Consider the following 18,039-nt stretch of genomic DNA (forward strand, 5'->3'; position numbering starts at 1 on the left):
TTGAAAGAAGGGGGGGGAAATTCTCTGTAACTTGGAGAAAAACAGTTCCAATTGCACAAATAAATATAAAAGCAGAAATGACCAGTCAAGAAGATGTTTTCACATCTGTGGGGAAAGATGTGGAGAGGTCAAACTCCAGGTTCAGACTTATTGCTTTCTGTAATCCTGATTCATCACCGGCATTCTTTATTCGCCTATTCAAAGGCACTTAATTAGCTGAAGGGCTTGTTGCTTTGCCTTCAAAAGCTCTCCACTCCCTCGAAGGCCTCAGCTCTGGCATTGTGCTAGCACTACCCTTTGAAATCAAATCTGTTTTTCTTCTGCGCTGTGTTAGTAAAAGAGTAATATTTTACAAACTTTTCTAACAACAGTCCCTCCTTCCCTCCTCCCCCCATGGAAAAAAAGAAAAATAGAGAAGGGATAAGGAGAATACCAAGCCTCTTGCAAAGTGCCTCTGAAGACAAGTCTGAGACTTTAAAAGAAAAAAGTAGACAGAAGTAACCAATAAAATCTGTCCAGAATTTTTGATCTAATAAACAGGAGATTATTAATGTATGAAAATAGATGCATTCTCTAAGTCAGGCAAGTTTTCATGCAACGCCCAGGAAATCCTGCTTAAAACCCTGTGCTTTCCCCTGAAGTCACAACAGGATTGGGTCTACTTAGCTTCAATGCCCCCAACTCTCCACTGCCTCTCAGAATTAGTTATCCATCTCTATCACAGCAGATGAGTATAAAATGCTACCGCGCCAGAATAGTATTACTTTACACCCGCTGTGCTCTGACTTTCCGCCACTGCAAATGATTTCGCATGTTTCAAGGCAATGAAGAACTAGGCACATAGTATTAACATGTTTATATCCACATAGATAATAGCCATAGCCTGTATCACATTATGGTATTTAACTAGGCACCAGGGTCAGTTTGCACTTATGATTACCAAATTCTCCTTCAGATTTCTTTCTAGATGTAAAGCACTCGTATTCAGAAACACAAAAAAAATTAGTTTAAATGTACAAAGAAAAAAAATGTAAAAATCTAGCTTGGGTTTTGGTTTTTCTATGCAACCTCTAATTTACTCTGCCAACTCAGATACAGTATTACTAGCTTTCACCACAGTTAAAGAAACATTGTCAAGTCCCTTTGTCAGTGTGTTTTTTCATTCTTTAGCATCCCCTTCACCATCCTGCCATTTGCCATGTACTGCTCAATAGCAACATACAGCCTATTAATACTATTAATAATATCACTGCCCCTCTAGTTCTGCCCCTCTCTAGCTTTCCCCTCCTGTGACTTTTGGCAACAGAGCTGAGGCCAAAATACCTTTTGTTGACTGCTCTCCGCACAACTCTGGGCTGGGTGTCAACAGGAATGTGCAGGGCTCTAAGTATAGCCGGCTCGGTCGCTGGAGACAAGTGGTGCACAGAAACGCGGAGCGCATCACACCCAAAAGATGGCACTGTATTATTTATGCCCTCCACCAAACAAGCTGCAAACCAGTCTTTTGCTCTTAATCATATTTACACAATCCAAATGACACTCCCCCACCAGATTACAGAAGTCACATTTTGCTTTTCGAAACCTGGAAGCGCCCCAATCCAGTCGTTTAATCACAACTGGAATTCAACTGCTATAACTACAGGCTCACTTGTCCCATCTCTAGTCTTTTGGGGACCTTAGGTCTTCTTCCATTGACAGGAATCCAAGGCAACTTCCCTGAAACACTGACATGTTAACAGTGTAACCAACAGGCTGTGGAGTTTTGATTGGACAGAACTCCAGATTTGCACATTCAAACTGCATTTATGCATGCAAAGCAAGGAGATGTCCAACCATGCGGTCTGCCTGGGCAAATCTCTAGTGCATCCAGCTTTCCACATGCTGACCCCAGGAAGGCAGGCAGCCAAAAATGCATCTGTGGCACACTGCATACTTTTGGAGACCCCTTTTGACTCTTTGGCACCTAAGGCCCGTCCCGTTATTGTGGCTGTTGGAATCCAGACCTTCTTGTGTCATTTCACTCCGCAAGTTATAAGTATGAAATGAGCCAAATGAAAACTTGATAGTAGGCACAGACTAAGGCTAACAACGCCCAGCTTTATAATATCGCACAATGCAAACTGTCAGTGGCTAAATCAATATCTGTCAATGCTCTACAATAAAGACACAGCGCTTCAGATGTGCAAAGATTAGACATTATCAGATTTACCAATTTTCCAGGCGATATGGGATTCTGGAAAGAGACTGGACTAAGCTGCAAAAATATAACGTTTAGTACAAAAACCTTTGACACAGTATGAGACCGGCGGGTTACTTCGCCTTGGGAATGCAGAGCTGTCTTTTCAGCATGCGCTAAAACAGCAACAGAAAAGACTTGCTCTCTGGGTTTGTGTCATAGCAGCTGCTCCCTTCCCCATGTCGCTCTGCCTGCTACAAGGATCAGATTTCATGCTTTATTGTTCACCCTCCAACTGGACACCGTCCACATTCTTCTCCTCCACAAAGCTGCACCTCTCACTCTAAAGCGGAGAGTGCTGGGTCTTCTTAGAGATTTCAGGCACATTTACAAACACGCACATACTTGCAGGAAGTGGATGACTTTTAAAAACCAAACAATGTCCCTGGTACAGTGTGAACTTCCTTGTCAGCAGGGATAAAAGCGGAGTCTTCCCTCAACAGTTACAAGTTTTCAAGAAGCAGAAGTTTCCACCCCCTGACTCTACATTTCCGAATCTTTAACTTCTGAAATAATCTAAAGCTGTTTGAAAAGTTCAATTCGCTGTGAGCCTTGATGGAGTAGGAACAGGAATGAAATATAAAAGACCCCGATTCTACTCTCAGCTCCGCTGCTGTAAGTTAAAACGCCCCCAAGTTATGCAGGACTGAAGCTGGTACAAGTGAGATGAGGTCTAAAACCTCAACCGCAGTGCCTTTTGACCCACCGGTGCAACCAGTTGTTTGCAAATAAGACTGAATATAACATTCCAAGAAATGCAGCAAATATTCTTGAAGCCTGAAGCTTCCTGTATCTAGAACATTTTCCAAAGCTTTCTTATAATTTTGCACCGGTTATAATTTTTTTCCTGGAAAAAAGATGATCTGCTTTTTCCGTAAGAAACTGTGGTAACATTATGAAACTCTGATACATGTTCTGATGCCGAGCACTTGCCATCTTTCATAGGCAGCTTAACAGGCTATAAAATCTGGAGCAGCAGTGTCATTTACTGTATAATTAATGTAATAAGTTTTAGCTTGTAAAATCAGTGAGGCTCCGTGCGCTTACCTAAGTGGTCTGAAACTGAAATACTTGCTCGTCACTGGTAATTACTGCTTTGACTCTCCTTGATCTTTACCGATAGTCCTCAAATTACACCCTCTCTCTGGCTGGAGGCGAAGGCTAGAGGTACAGCATAGGCCGGGCAGTTGGGAAGTTCCCCGAAGGGGAGCTGTTTCCACCAGTGAAAGAGACTCTTCAGAGAGGATCTCAGCAATCCAACAAGGGTGAGACAACTCAACCCCGTCGCGGGGAGGGGGCGCAGGGAAAAAAATGCACCACCTTAGACACCAATGCAACCTAGGACTAGTCCCGTTAAAGACAATGCTTGAAAGTTTGGCACATGCTTAAGTGCTTTGCTGACTCAGGGCCTTGCAGTCCCTAATCAACCCCTCAAGTGCTCTGCGCCCACATGTCTACGTCCAGCTATGCAGCAGTGAGGCGCAGCCTTCCCTACCAGCCATTTTTTAAGTAGCTGCCTCATCATAAGGGACTATTGAGCACAGGCCATTTGGAAAAAAAGGTGAGTCACCCCTGAAATGGCACCCTGGAAATAAGCCAGAGGCAGTTACCATTAAGAAGCTGACATTTACCAACATTTACCTTTTTCTTATTCTTAGCATAGGAACAGGCTGCAGTATCTAAGAAACCACAGTGTGGGAGCTGGCATTTTAAAAAGCTGACCACTCTACAGCAAAGAAGAACGAAGAAACCCAGGATTCTGTCCTTTATTCCCCAATCATCTGAGGACAGCCCAAGAGAACCACAGATATTCGCCTTTTACAGGCATTAAAGATCCTAACCAGTGGCAACATGATGGGACTCCATGCCACTTAGTGGCAAGAATCACATGTGCACAATGCAGTCGCCATGTGGAGTCTACTGCCAGAGTTTTGCTTCTGGCTAGCAATGCATTTTGCTGTGGCTGAGAGGTTGCATTTTAATCTCTATTTTGAAAGGTTTTCCAGCACCTAAGATATAGACGTTTTTCCCTCACTCCCAAGTCCATACAACAAATGCCACCCCTTAAGTTCTCTCCTTAAGGGCTTGTTGTCACAATGAATCTCTCTCCAGCAGAATGGCAGTAGATGCAACTCCTCCTATCTCCCATTGGGAGTTATTCAAGAGACCAAATGGCATTCCCCCGACACTAGCTGTGTTCCCTGGTTTATCCACATGCATGATTCTAAGGCAGAGCATGGCACACAGCCAATGCAGGTCACTTCTGGTAAGTGCTGGCAAAAGGGATTTCAAGACTGCCTTTTTGCCAGTCAAATTCTGCTTCATCTGATCTGTTGAACATACTCTGGCTGTATTTTCATCCCTCCTGTTTCTACCTGGCTTCAGAGGTATAATATGGAGCTGGATTCAGTTCTGCCTATTAAAAAAATATGCATTTAAAAAAAAAAGTGGCAAGGGAACACATCTCGGCTGCTAACAAAATAAGCTAAAAGGCTATGTTTAAAAAGAACCAATTTGCATGGCTTGAGACACTCCTTGTATAACAGTGTGAAGTTACCCGCACAGTGAGAGGAAAGAACTGGGGAGGCATGTGATGGAATTGCATTGCATTTTAGTTGCAAAAATAAACAGAATTACTCCGAAGGACCCCAGGATGCTGTTATCAAGTTATCTAAGCATGTATCCAAAAGACTTAGGGACGCTATCGATGAAATGCTAAAGTGAGGCAAACAAACCACAATCAGTGTTTTCCCATAACCCTGTAATATAGAGGGTTCTCACCTGTCTGGGTTGAGATGGCAGTGTAGGCTGCATTGGTCTCTGCAAGCGAGGTGGCTGCATCAGTTGTCGAAGTTGCTGCTGGATAAACTGCGAGTTGCTTGCCTGCTGCAGAGCCTGCTGCGTGGTTGGAGCTTGCTGCTGCTGTTGCTGGAGATAATGTATGAGGGACTGCTGCCCCTGTCCTGCAGTCATGGGGGGCATCTTTTGAGCCGTTGACTCAGATGTAAAATGAGACAGTGGTTTGGTGTTATTGAAAGAAAATTGGTCTTGGCTGACCGGATTCTCGCTCACCAGTCCTGGCTGCAAGCCATTGGATGGCTGCTGCATAATGAGGTTCATGTTTTTGGTCTGGCTGGTCGTCATCGATTTGAAAAGCGGGTTCTGCATGCTGGGGGAATTGCTAGGGGGTGTAATGTTGGGGATTAACGTGCTCTGAGGACTAAAGGGTTGCTGGTGGAGAGCCGGGCTTGACAATTTTTCTGGCCTGTACGGTGGGGAGGGCCCCGTGCTCGTGGAGGCCATGTTAGAAACCAAGTTGTTCGGTGGACTCTTAATATTGTTGGCAGGGATGCTGGTGGAAGTCATGCCAGGCAGCATGGAGCTCTGAGGGCTGAAAGGCTGCTGATTAAGAGCTGGGCTGGAAAGCTTCTCAGACCCATATTGAGGGGAGGGTCCACTAGATGGGTTGCTATTGGAAGCCATGCTTGAAAGCAGAGTGTTTTGAGGACTCTGAATGCTGTTTCCTGGTAAACTATTAGAGGTCATGCCAGAGACCATAACATTTTGAGGGCTGAAAGGTTGATGGTGAGGGGATGATCCTGGCCTGTATGGTGGAGAAAGTCCTGGAGGGGACATGGTTGGCCAGCTGGGAGCCTGTGGCTTAGGCGTAGATACTTGCTTGCTTGCTGCCAGCTGCTTTAGCTGTTGTGCATGCCAGTTAGAGCCAGGCATGTTGGACAAGGGTACTGGGAGGATTGACGGTGGCTGACTCTTATTCTGTGCAGCCGTAGAGATGGGCGATGCAGCCGCTTTATTTGGAGGAGGAACAGGATAATTTGCCCCAGCAGACGGAGGCCTCATCTGTGGGGATCCTCCACTGGTTGGATTGCAACCTGGAGAAAAGTCTTTGTTAGTAACATGGTTCTCCAGGTGAGACGTCTGGGGAGAGGGCTTTGGAGTGGTGCTTATGCTCGGCTGGGAGTGACTCAGGCTCAGCGGCTCCTCAGCTTTGCTTCCCAAGATCTTCTCGAGGTCCAGCTCATTTGGAGACGGATCGGGCATTTTTGTCAGCTCTTCCAACAGGTCCTGCAGCTCCTGGTCCACAGACTGCATGCTGTTTCCTTTCTCGTCATAGTGAACGATATTATTTTGTCCACCTATTGATCCTTTCTGACCTATCTCGGTGTTGGGTGGTACAGAAAACGGAGAACCAATGCCACTGCCATTCATGTGATTGTTTTCAAGTAGCACTGGATGACCAGCCACTCCTAGAGAAGAAGTGCCGTGATTGGTGGAGAATGGAGAGTTCTGCATATCTGGACATGACACATTGGGATTGGTGCCTTGGCCCATGGAAAGAGTTACATCATCAAGGCAGAGTCTCTTATTGTCACTTGGGAATATGACATCAGGCACGCCACCGGAGGCAGGAGAGCTATCATCTTCCAGTTTTCTCTTAATGGATCCCTGTAACTGCAAGAAAAGAAGCTGTTATTGACCTTTTAATAACACATTCTACAGCTGCAAAGTGCAAACCTGAGACACTGAGAAACCTTAGTTTAAAACAAAACATTAACCCATGAGAACCCTTTCGGCCAGGATTTCAGCATGTGCAACTTTACTGAAGCCAGAGTCAGGCAAAGACTAGACTTGACATGCTGGTCTTCAGACAGATGCTAAAGCTGTAAAATACTGGCTGCCTTTGTGAACAATAAGAGGGTTTTTTTTTTCTTTTTTAAACAGTTTCTGGTACCATTTCAATTAGGACTTTATACTCCCTGCATAACAAACATGCCAACAATTTTATGGAAAAATTTTTTAGTCTAAACAATGGCAGATTTGAATGAAATCATAGAATAAAGTTGGGTGACCCACTGCCAATGAATGATATTAAATTTAGACCTGAGACAGCTAAACTATTTTACATTTGTCATACACGTCATACACGGGGCATCTGAAATAATTGGCATACCGTCTAAACAAAGCAAAACAAAAAACCATCTCAGCTACCCAAATAGAGTTTCAGCTTCCAAGCTCCTTAAGCACAAATGTTTCAGCCTTCACAAAACACCTAAAAATCTCATTTTTGTTTGTTCTTATGAATCAGCAACAGCATAGGCTTTGTTCAGTTGAAGGATTGCAACTCATTGACAAAAACTGATGTGTTTTCAAATATAATAAAGGCATAGATAACTTGTGTTCCTCACTAAATGGGTGAATCACAAATCCAGAAATCTTTAAGGAAAAAAAAAAAATCACCATTTTTTTTTTACTGTATGTAAAGATAGTTAAACTGAAAACAATGATTCCAACACACACTCAACAAGATGTGCCAATCTTTTCTAAATATAATTATCTGTAGTCCTCATTTTAATAACCATGACCTGTGTGTCATAGGATTAATCAGACATTAATGCTGCTGCTTCAAGTTAAGGGCATTAAAATTATGTTCTTATTTATCAGTAGGGAGAGACTGCATTTAGAAAATTACCTAAATACCAACAGGCAAATCAGAGAGGGTCATTATATCCCCTTAAATGTGTTTAGGATAAAACAAACACTTGTACGCTTCTCCCAAGCCTGGCCTCCAATTAAAATTTTTGCCAACTTTGCCATTTAGAGGAGTGTGGAAAACAAAAATATCACCCCCACAACAGATGTGGCTTTGCTGGCAGTAGCCTAGTGAATCTCCAGTTACAATGGAAAAGAGACCTTCTTTGGGCTAGCCTGTGGGGTAGCCTATTCAAGTCAGGAAACTAGTATAAAAGCTTGCCATTATAAGCTGTCCCTCTACTAGAAGGGTTTGCTGGTAGAGATATACTGATGTAGTTTTCTGCAGACCCTTTCTAGTGTAGATAGTATTCACTACTGTAGCTCGTAATCTATACAGCTTCTCCCACTGTCCCTAATACTCAATTTCTAATGTGTACAGAGAGCAACGGCAGATAAAGCCTCTACACCAGCTCCTTTCCTTTTGGGAGAGATTTGTGGTTATTTAAAAGATCCCATGGCACGTTTGCAAGAATAAAGGCACTCAGCCAAGTGCTCTGACCTAAACCAGGTTTATCAACTAATTCACCTACTGTGCAGTAGCTTACAATGTCTTATTTGCATTCTGCTGCCCCTGGGGAGCCCGAGATCAGGACCCATTGTGCTGGGCACTTTACAGACACAGAGCAAACTTGGCCTGCCCCAAAGACATCGCCTCTAATTGCACAAGCAAAAGCTAAATTTTCATTTTCTCAAGGAGGACTGGGAGAACAGGTCTTACGCAACAGCCTGTCTCCCCCCACTGCCTCTGTTTTGCCACCGCTTACTTTCCGGGGCTGGGAAAGGAGGATTGTGTGGTTGGGCCTGTGGGATCACTGATCTATGGGTAGTGTTTAGACAGGGCAAGGCAGGTACGGAGGGAAGGCAGAGGATCAGTCTGACAGTGATGGTTTGTGGGTTGGGGGTCGAGAGGTGAGCCCGGGGGTATGGTAAAGGTAGCTTCTGCTCAGGCTTTACATGGTGTTTGGCCACTCTTCTTGCACAGTTTGCAGGTGGGCCCCGAGAGGCCAGCTTTGTGCTCAACGTGGGCCGCACTTGAAACACACTTGCAATTTGCAGCTGGTGCAGGACGTGGGCGCTCGCCTGTCAAGCGGTGCTGGTTACAAGGAACACACGCTGGGCGTTTGACAGCTGTACTGGATTCCTGTTGTCTTCTGTCGCTAGTCGGGGGCACTAGATGTAGCTTGGGTCCTTCCTGTGCGAGAGTACCTCGCTCTCCTCACTGCTGTGGCCACAGGGACCAAAAGCATTTTGTGTTTAGCTCAAAGCATCTGGGGGATCCTGGCAGGTTGCTGTCAGCGGAAGGTTACAGACTGTCTTTCATTTAATCCAGAGGCCTGACAAGGCCAAAATTTGCTGGTCTTGACATGAGGCTCAGGCCTTCTTTCAGGTGTTTACCTGATGCCAGACAGCCTGTGCTTCATGTTCTTCAGGAGCATCCCTATTCTTTGCTTTCATAAAATGGGGCTAAAGTTGTATACTTAAGCATACCCTGCCCATGCGCTCCAAGCCATGGTAACAGGGCACACCTTCAATCTAAGCACATCCACATAGGGAGCTTGCACAGGTCCCCTCCCATCTCCAGAACAAGCACTGCATGTTCCTAAGCGGCACGCTGGGAAAGCTAAGGCTGGAAACTGTGGGGCACTTGCCATACTTGGCCAGCAGAAGTGCTGGCACACCAGTCCCTGCCAATGCCTCTCATGCCATGAGACATTCCTTTGCTCTGAGTTTACTGCATAGAAATCTGGGCTTCCAGAATGAGCAGAAAAATATTTTTAGAGTTATGCTGGAGAGTAAACAAGAAGAGGAAAGTCAATTTTCTCCTGGATATTACTAGAAAACCGGTCTGGGTGGAAGATCAGGATTCTCAGAAGGGCTCAGCCTCTCCAGCTGAGGGCTGGAGCATGCAAAGCCCTTTAAACCAGTCTGGCCAGGCCATATGTGCTACAGCAGGATTGGTGGGGTGCTGAGCTGTCCTGAAAGTCAGCTCTTATTTAGGTGCCTAACCAGAGCCGATCAGCTTTGAAGAAAAAAAAAAAAAAAAAAATCAGTCCCAAACTGACGCTCTTAAAAGCGCCTGTCTCAGGGTGTTCAGTAACACGCTGGCTTTTAGAAGCATTTCCTTTTTACATTTAATAAAATCTCTACAATTTTTTAAAGCAAAAGATCTTGGCATTTCATTTTTATGGCAACTGCAGATAGTGTCCACAAATTGCAGTGGGAGAAGCAGGGGTAATGCCACTGAATTTAGCAAGCCTGCCTTCGCTTCTGACAAGGTGGGATACAGCCGCGGCACCCGGAAGGTTAGGACACCACCTTTAAAGCATCCCAGGAAAAGGAGAGACGGCAGCATTGCATCAGGCAGCAGCTAGGTGTGGAAATCTCTCATTGAATTAGAGAACTGGTTTTTGTTAAAAGGCTTGCCTAAGTATTTCATGCTCAAGCACACATGATTCATTACTCATTTACAGTGCAGTGTTCAGCCTTGCTATCTCTGTTAGGAGCCTGCTAGATTTTTCTCCCCAACTCCCTAAATCCCATTTGAATGCTTTCAGTGGAAAATGTAGTACATTAACATGCCACTGTGGCAATTCTGACAAGTAGATGGGAGAGAAATGCAGCTGTGTGTTACGGAGACATGCGCTAGTTGAGATAATCTGCTCGCAATGGCAGAGGATGATCACTGCTGGGCTAAGATTTCTAGAAATAGCGGGGTGCTCGCAGCTAACCCATCCAATACACTGCGTACTGAAGGTCCTCATCATTCCAGTTGCTCATGGGCACCTCTAGCCCATAAACATCTTGCTTGTGTACGATTTGACTCCTTCTACCGCATGTACTTGTGCCACCCCCTTGCCTCGAACTGGCTCCCCCTAGGAAGAGGGGCTGTTTCACTCCAGTTCTCTCCCCCGTTCAGCATCTGCTATCATTTGCCATTACTTGGCAAAAAAAAAAGAAACAAGAACAGCAATGGAAACACACTCTGCCTCTTTCTGTGTTGCTTACCATGCTGCCACACTCTGGTTAGGAATGAATGCATCTCTGTGTGCCCGCGTGTGCCCACAAATACAGTTGCACCAATGGACTGCTGCTGTACGTGGCTATGTCTGTAAAAGCTTCATTCATATGCACAAACAAGGACTAAAACAGACAAGCAACCAGTGTGCTCTCATGTGACCTGGTGAAAATTCATTAAAATGCGTTCAAGTGCACATGATAGCTTCTTTTGAGTGCAAGTTGGGAAACAAAGGCAGGCCTTCTGATTTGGGGGGAATTGAACTCCGAGGTCTCCCATTATCTCTGGTCTGCTTTTAAGAGTGAGAATGACGCGCTCCCAGTTCTACTTTTATCTCAGAATGAAAAGGCTGCATTTCTGGGAAAGGCCCGAGCTGCCAATGAGAAGTACTGCTGGCTCATAATGGTAGTGTAACGAGAATAAATAATAACTGTTTACACTCCTCCTTCCAAGGAAGCTGTACAGCTGTGGTTACAAACATCTCATTTGTCACACACTACCTCCACGCAGAGATGCAGTTCCCTGCATGTGTGCCTGCACTCTTCTCTGCTGGGCAAGGAATAGAGGGCAGGCTCCATGAGCTATAGCCAGACCCTTTGCGCACTACCTCTAAATTAAGCCACTTGGCTCTGATCAGATTGTGGTTCTGCAGGCCTCTTGGAGCCAGCGCCCTGGCTTGTGGCTGCACCTAATTCACCTGACCAGAGAGCAGACTGAGGCTGATCTCTAGACGGAAGCTGCTGGCACCTGGGGTGGGAGGTTGGCACGGTGGGGCCTGAAGTCTCCCTGGACTGCACTCGAGGTGGCTTGTAGTCCCATTACAGGAGCAGCCATGGTGCATTAGGCACTTTTCAAGACAAGGCCTCCTTCCTGAGAAGCTTAACCATCTAGACAGGCACAGAGGGGCCAAGGATAGAAGTGTGAAAACTGTAGCAGCGATCAGGTGGATAAGGGATGGAAAGCACAGTGCTGGTTCCATTTTTATTTTTTTTTTTTTTTACAAACAGATATTCACTGGAGCAAGCTCCCTTAGTGGCTTGCTGCCTGGGCATTCAACTTCCTTTCTTTCTTTAAAACATAAGCTGTCCTCAGTCATGGTTCTAGCTTGCCACGTGACTTAAACTGTCCGTCCCCTACTGCCAGCCAACATTAACCCCCTGCCACTGGTTCCTCTACTCGCCTGGGCTCTGGAAGGAGACAGCTGCCACTTGGCGGGGCATCCCACCGCTGCTGCCAGCATATCTCTCCTTCCACCATTGACAGACTGGATCTATCACAACAGCAATGAGATGTTCCTAATTTGGGTCAGCGTTTGGCAGTGTTGGTAATGGGAGAGAAGAGAACGTGAAGCCTCCTGTTGGGTAAGACAGCCTGGCTTTCCCGGCATGCTAGGTCTCCCCCTAGAAACCTAGGCTAGAGAAGCATGAAACACCTGCACTCTCACATCAGAGGTGGAGCTACAGAGCCGGCCAGAGGTGGGATTTACCTTCTGGGGATCCTGTACAAAGCTCAGTTGTGGGCCCCTGCAAAGAGGTGAAGACACAGGGTATAAGCTCACTACATAACCATAATGTTGCAGGAGGAAGGGCAGTGGTCACTGCCTCTGGGACCGGCAGGTTCACAGAGTAGAAGGAAGCAGCCCCATGTGCGTAACAAAGTTGTTCCAGACATTTGATGAGGCTGTGCCAGGGAAATACAAGCACTGCTGAGTGCAACCTTTGCATCTGATCCCTCTTTTCAGTGAATGATTAACACCCGGGGATTCATCAGTCCTCACACCCTCTCCACTGGGCTGAGCCTGCACAACGACTTCTTTTGCTCAGTTAGTGCCATGCTCACCTTAGCGTGCTGGACACCTCTTATCCAGGCTCACCTCCTCACCCAAAAGGTCATTTTGGATGGAAAACTGGCATTACGGCTCAGCTCCCAAAGGATACATGACCACTCTCTCTCCAGAACGCTCCCCAAACCTCCAAAAACCAGCCTTTTGTTTTCTTCCTCAGGCCCCTCTGCTGAACAGAACAACCCCCGTGTGTGTGCGCACCATTGCCGCCTCCTGGCTGGCAACAGCACCGTTGCCCTTTGTGTCATGGTCCTCCCACAGCGCTTCATCCCTTCTTCCAGCCACAAAGTGGTGCTTATTCAGCACATGGAGCTGAAGGACATGAGCCAACTTTTAATTGGCCACAGATTTGTTACAATAAAATGTACAAACAGGCAAGTCTGCAGAAACAAGCCATCGATTGCCACTGGGTGATCCCACCTCCTTCGGTGGACCCCACAGGCACATGGCAGGCGCAGCGCCTGGAAGGAGACTGCCACTTCCAAGTGCAGCCTCAGCACAGTCCGCCCAGCACCACTGTTTGACAGACATGTCGCTGCCTTTTATCACAATCTGTCTGCTCTCAGTATGCGTCATAGTAGAACAAGACTCTCCTCAATTGACTTATTGGCAATGCACGTACTGACTGCGCTGGCTGGGGTACTCCAAGGGGCCCAAAGGAATCTGTCATCCTACTCTCACCTAAAGTACTAATCGCTCTTATGCCTCTCTGAAAACCCTAGGCACTGATGTGCCTTTGGTTAAAGGCAGGAGATGGCCTGGCTACAAGAGCATGAGAGAGGACCAGGAAGGAGGTTATGTTCTCTAAGTTGCCTTCGGGAACCCCCAGCACTCGGAGAGCTTTATGCAAAGCCTTCAGATAACTGGGGGGATGCACGTCACCAATCGTCTGCTGAAGACTTAACGTGTCTGAATGATGCTCAGGGGAATGCACTTAACTCTCAAGGGGACGAGCGAAGTGGAACAACCCCAACTCAGGCTATGGGAAGTCAAATGGCTACGTTCTGGCACAAGGAAGTACAAGTTACTACACCCTCCCTCCTTCCCAGCTGCTCAGTGCCCATTGTACCACTGTCTCTGTCCTATATGAAATCAGAGTCTAAGATTTGCTTATATGAGCTGACCAGAGCAGGTAGCTCTCTCTCTCTTAAATGCTAGACATTGTCATAACTAGAAGTGGTTGCCAGAGGCAAACTGTTTGCAGCACTCAGCCATCAAGACTTCAGTCTCTGTGGCTTCAGCGAGCTATCTGCACATCAGCCCAAAATGCTTCTATCTGTTCTGACAAAAGCAGTCACGTAATGAGAAAACGAAGCTGGCAGTTTTCCATTTACAACAGACAAACTTCACAAAACTCTGGAACCGGCTGTGAATGTACAAATAGGGAGGACTCTCACTTTGCAGTGACTCACTTCTCTCTGAACCAGTAGGAGTTTGATGATCTAGTAAACCTTGAAGACGCTCCATGAAATACACAGGTAAGAATTCCCTGGGACAGGATGACAGACCACAATGATTGTGGGGTGGATAGACTATACAGCCACAGTTCTTAAACAGCAGCAGTAACTTAATGTCCTGCTCAGATAGAGGCAGAGTCTTCAGTGGAAAGTTGGCTTGCACATGGGCAGTGAAAACGCGCAGGGAGTAAGGAGCCCATGTTGATCGGCTAGGGAAAACCTGTCAGCACATTAAGAGGTCAGCATGCTTAGCACATCCTCAAATACCAGTTGGGTCCTATGGGCCTGACTGCAATCTGGCAGCAGACGTTGACACTGCCTGGCTAGATCCCAAAAAGGACTTTTTCCTGAATACAAGAAGAAAAGGAGGCATGTTTTTACCCATTTCAAACCCTAGGCCAAATGTAATTTTAAACTGTGCTAGCCAGGCAAGATAAGTCCAAAAAGAGGGTTCACCCTGACCAGCTCACGTTTATTGGAACTGCAACCTGACTTATCTGCCCAAAGTTTTTAACACAGGCTAAATATATGCTCTTTTTCCCCTTGCTGTAGATGAACCAGTGAGAAACAATTTTGGGCTGCATCAGATCTTTGAAGCTTTCAAGATAGATCAGTAAGAGCCAGCCTCATATTTGTGTGCTAACTATTATGAGGGCCAATACAGTCAGACTCTAGGCTTTCCCGGGAGTCTTATATTTTGCTTTGAAAAACAACAATAAAAATTCCTGATTTCTCACTGAAGGTGCCACCTAGACACCTCGTGAGGCTGTAGATGGTGGACCTAGTCAAAGGAGTGTGAGGGAAGAGGAGGAGAGTGAAAAAGAAGGACTGAGAAAATTGGAGACAAGTGTCTGCCGCAGAGGTGTCCAGTGGAAGGGCAGGTATGGGGAGAATGGATAAAAAATTCATCTTGTACAAGATACAACTCCTATGCCATGCTTTATCATCAAAGGTTGGGGACTATTACACAGGATGTACACGTTATCTGGAGTTTTGGTTACTTGTGTACGCAACCTGCTCCCAATTAACTGACAAAGGAAGTATGAAACAATCCTCCAAAGCAGCATGCTTCTGTTGAGATCTACAATACACAGGTCACATAATTCCCAGGTGCAACTCCTGCCTTCTTGGGATCCAGACCCCTGCCTACTGAAATCAGTGGCAAAGCACTCGATGACTTTAGTGGGGCACAGTCAGATCTTCCTCGCCCTCCTTTTAACATCAGTCATAATTTCATTTTCAGAACACTCCCCCTCTGCAGGAACCGCTGCCTAGTCCTGTGTCAACCGGAGGGATCCAGACCTCTGCTTAAAAGAGAACGGAACTGTTCTTTTAAAGCTATTTTTCCATCACTGGCGCACTATCATTTTTATTGCTCCAAGCATTTTTAACAAGAATACAGTGACAATTTTAACGCACCTGTGAAAAACGTCTAATCAGATTTACCCTTTCAGCTCATAATTTACCTGTCTGCATATAGAGATCTCCTTTCCAATGTAAATGCCTATTAAAGGAGCCTCCTGAACACCTGGGACCATCACCATTTTCCTTCCCTCCATCATGCCAGAGCAACACAGAATATGCTACCTCTTTTCCTTTTAATTACAGATGCATTCTTAAATGATTACTGTTGTTCTGTCACTTCCTCATCTAATTGATCTTCTTCCCCGTGCAGCCATATGGCCCAAAATGTAATCCCAGCTGAGAATACTTACAACTACAGGTTTCAGCTGGTAAACCCAGAAGTCTGACATGATTGGCTGGGCAAAAACAGAAAGATGTAACCTCAGAATAAACTTCAACCACCTAAACCAACTGGAAATTCAGCATGGGCTGCCAAGAAATATCAACTTTAGCACAATGAGCTTTACATTGTACCTTAAATAAGCTTTTGTGCATAAACTCTGAAATCCTGACCAAAAATTAAAAGAAAAAAAAAAATACCCAGACTCTTAGGGAAGGGACTGACTTTTCCATGCTCATGTACTAGCATGCAGTGAAATCACACTTGGAGGCATGTATAGTCATATTACTCCCTGTTTTCATCCAGCAGCTCTGTGAGCCACTTGTGGAAACTGTTCCCCTTGATTGCTCTTTTCATTTATACCGACATAAAATTAGGAATAAATGTCACCAAGGCCAGTGTAGCAATGCCAAAGTATTACCAGCGTCAGGAAGAGGTGATTCTTGCCCAGTATGTACCCATTTCTCCACCCCACACCTTTCTTTTCATGCGTGACCTCATGCTCCACTGAAGGGAGGAAGAAGGAGGTAATATCAGCTGGCTGTGCTATTATTTAGTAACCTTGTTTTAATTACTGGCCATGTGTTAAGAGGCACTGCCACTCCCAAAGAGCAGCAATCCTGCTCCATCAAGAGATGCACGGATCCTTCCCACCCCGCCTTCCTTAGCAGTGCATCTACTTTCTGTGCAACTGTTGTCAAACAGGGGCATTTTCTTCAAGAAAATTAGCATCTGACAAATGTATCTGCAAGAGCAGGACATTACTGCTGGCTCCTGTGTTGTTCTGCTAGCAGGAGATTTCTGTACAGATGCCTCTTAATTAGTCATCTGAAGACTTACAGCAATCACATCCTGCATATTGTTTGGCTGTAACTTTCACGCTCCCGTTAATGGCAAGTGTTATTAACTAGACAACTGAAGAAAGAAGTTGTTCTCTGGCTTTCGGTTAAGCTGCAGTACAAGAGCATTTCTCTCATATCCATCTGTAAATCAAGCTCCATCTCAGACTCAGTGCCTTTCCATCACTATTACCTCATCTTACCTTGGTTTTAATACCCGTAGTATTGTTTTATGTTCTTTATAGTCCATTAATTTCTAAGTCCTATGGAACCCTTTACAGTAATTTCTTAGACTACATTAATTTCTCGTGATGATCGCTGGGATGGAGAATTGCAGATACTCTCCACTGAGCAAAAAGTGATGTTTTTGCTATTTAGGTCTATTGGGTTTTTAAAGCTACTTTTTATTTCCTCTCTTCTAGCCACTAATCCTGACACAATTACATGATGATCATAAGCTAACAAGAACTAACCAGTGATGAACTACGGAAGGCCATGAATAAAGATCTAGGCTCATCCTTTACTGGGTGACCAAGCAAACCCTGTTTAGGACACTTTTCTGTTTGAAGGTAAAATTTCTTTTAAAACTAACAGACTCACTCCTGCCATTTTATCATACTGAGGGGTGCGTTTGTTCAAGAAGCTACAGTGGGCAGTTAACAGCTTGGAGGCTAAGCCTCTGGCTGGGTCAAATTTGTGGCCCAAGTCTCTTCAATGTCCCAGCACCCATAAGAGATGTTAGAAAACAGAGAAAACGAGGTGTTTTTATCTCAATGTCCGAAATAGTTACACTTCCCTGCAGGACCTGGTAATGCCTCCGACTTTACACGTTTGGTTGATTAAGTCTGCTGGGCCTTAAAATGGATTATTATGTGGCTTTCTACCTGTTCACTATACCAAGAAAATAATACATCAATGTAATATGGAAGCTCAGCACCAGAGTTAGCACTGGGGCAAAGTGTAAAGAGGTGCAGTTGAAGAGGCTTCCCTCCTTTCCAAGTCTGGATGATTTTCTGCAGGGTTCAGAGTTAGGATAAACCTTTAATTTGGAAATTGAGTCCCAAACACCATCTGTTAGTGCTTCCATCCAGACTGAAACCAAAGTACAAAAGCCAGAAGAAAGCAAGTTGAACACCTCTAACCCCACACATGCCATCACCTTGTTGCTGGCTCATCCAACATGTTGTGACCCACCAGTTGCTCTGCTTTTGAAAGCCTGAACAAGTCCAGAAATGTGAAGTGAAAATATAAGCAGTGCACAGTTTTGATACAGACCTGTGGAACAAGTCCAGGGTCAATGGAAAGGAGCACGGGCCTTTACAGAGCCCTTGCTGAACTTGGACTAGGTGAA

General features: G+C 45.4%; 1 protein-coding gene across 4 annotated transcripts in view; it reads right to left on the reverse strand.

Annotated features, from left to right (window-relative positions):
* MAMLD1 (mastermind like domain containing 1) overlaps positions 1–18,039 on the reverse strand; it is a 306,332-nt gene that overhangs the window by 28,721 nt on the left and 259,572 nt on the right. For all 4 annotated transcript variants that reach the window (XM_019492771.2, XM_019492772.2, XM_014601200.3 and 1 more), the window contains exon 2: positions 5,018–6,709. In XM_019492771.2, the coding sequence (XP_019348316.2) occupies positions 5,018–6,709 (1,692 nt within the window). The remainder of the gene's footprint in view (positions 1–5,017; positions 6,710–18,039) is intronic.

The sequence above is a fragment of the Alligator mississippiensis genome, chromosome 8, assembly GCF_030867095.1.
Source record: "Alligator mississippiensis isolate rAllMis1 chromosome 8, rAllMis1, whole genome shotgun sequence".
In the NCBI taxonomy this organism is placed as follows: domain Eukaryota; kingdom Metazoa; phylum Chordata; order Crocodylia; family Alligatoridae; genus Alligator; species Alligator mississippiensis.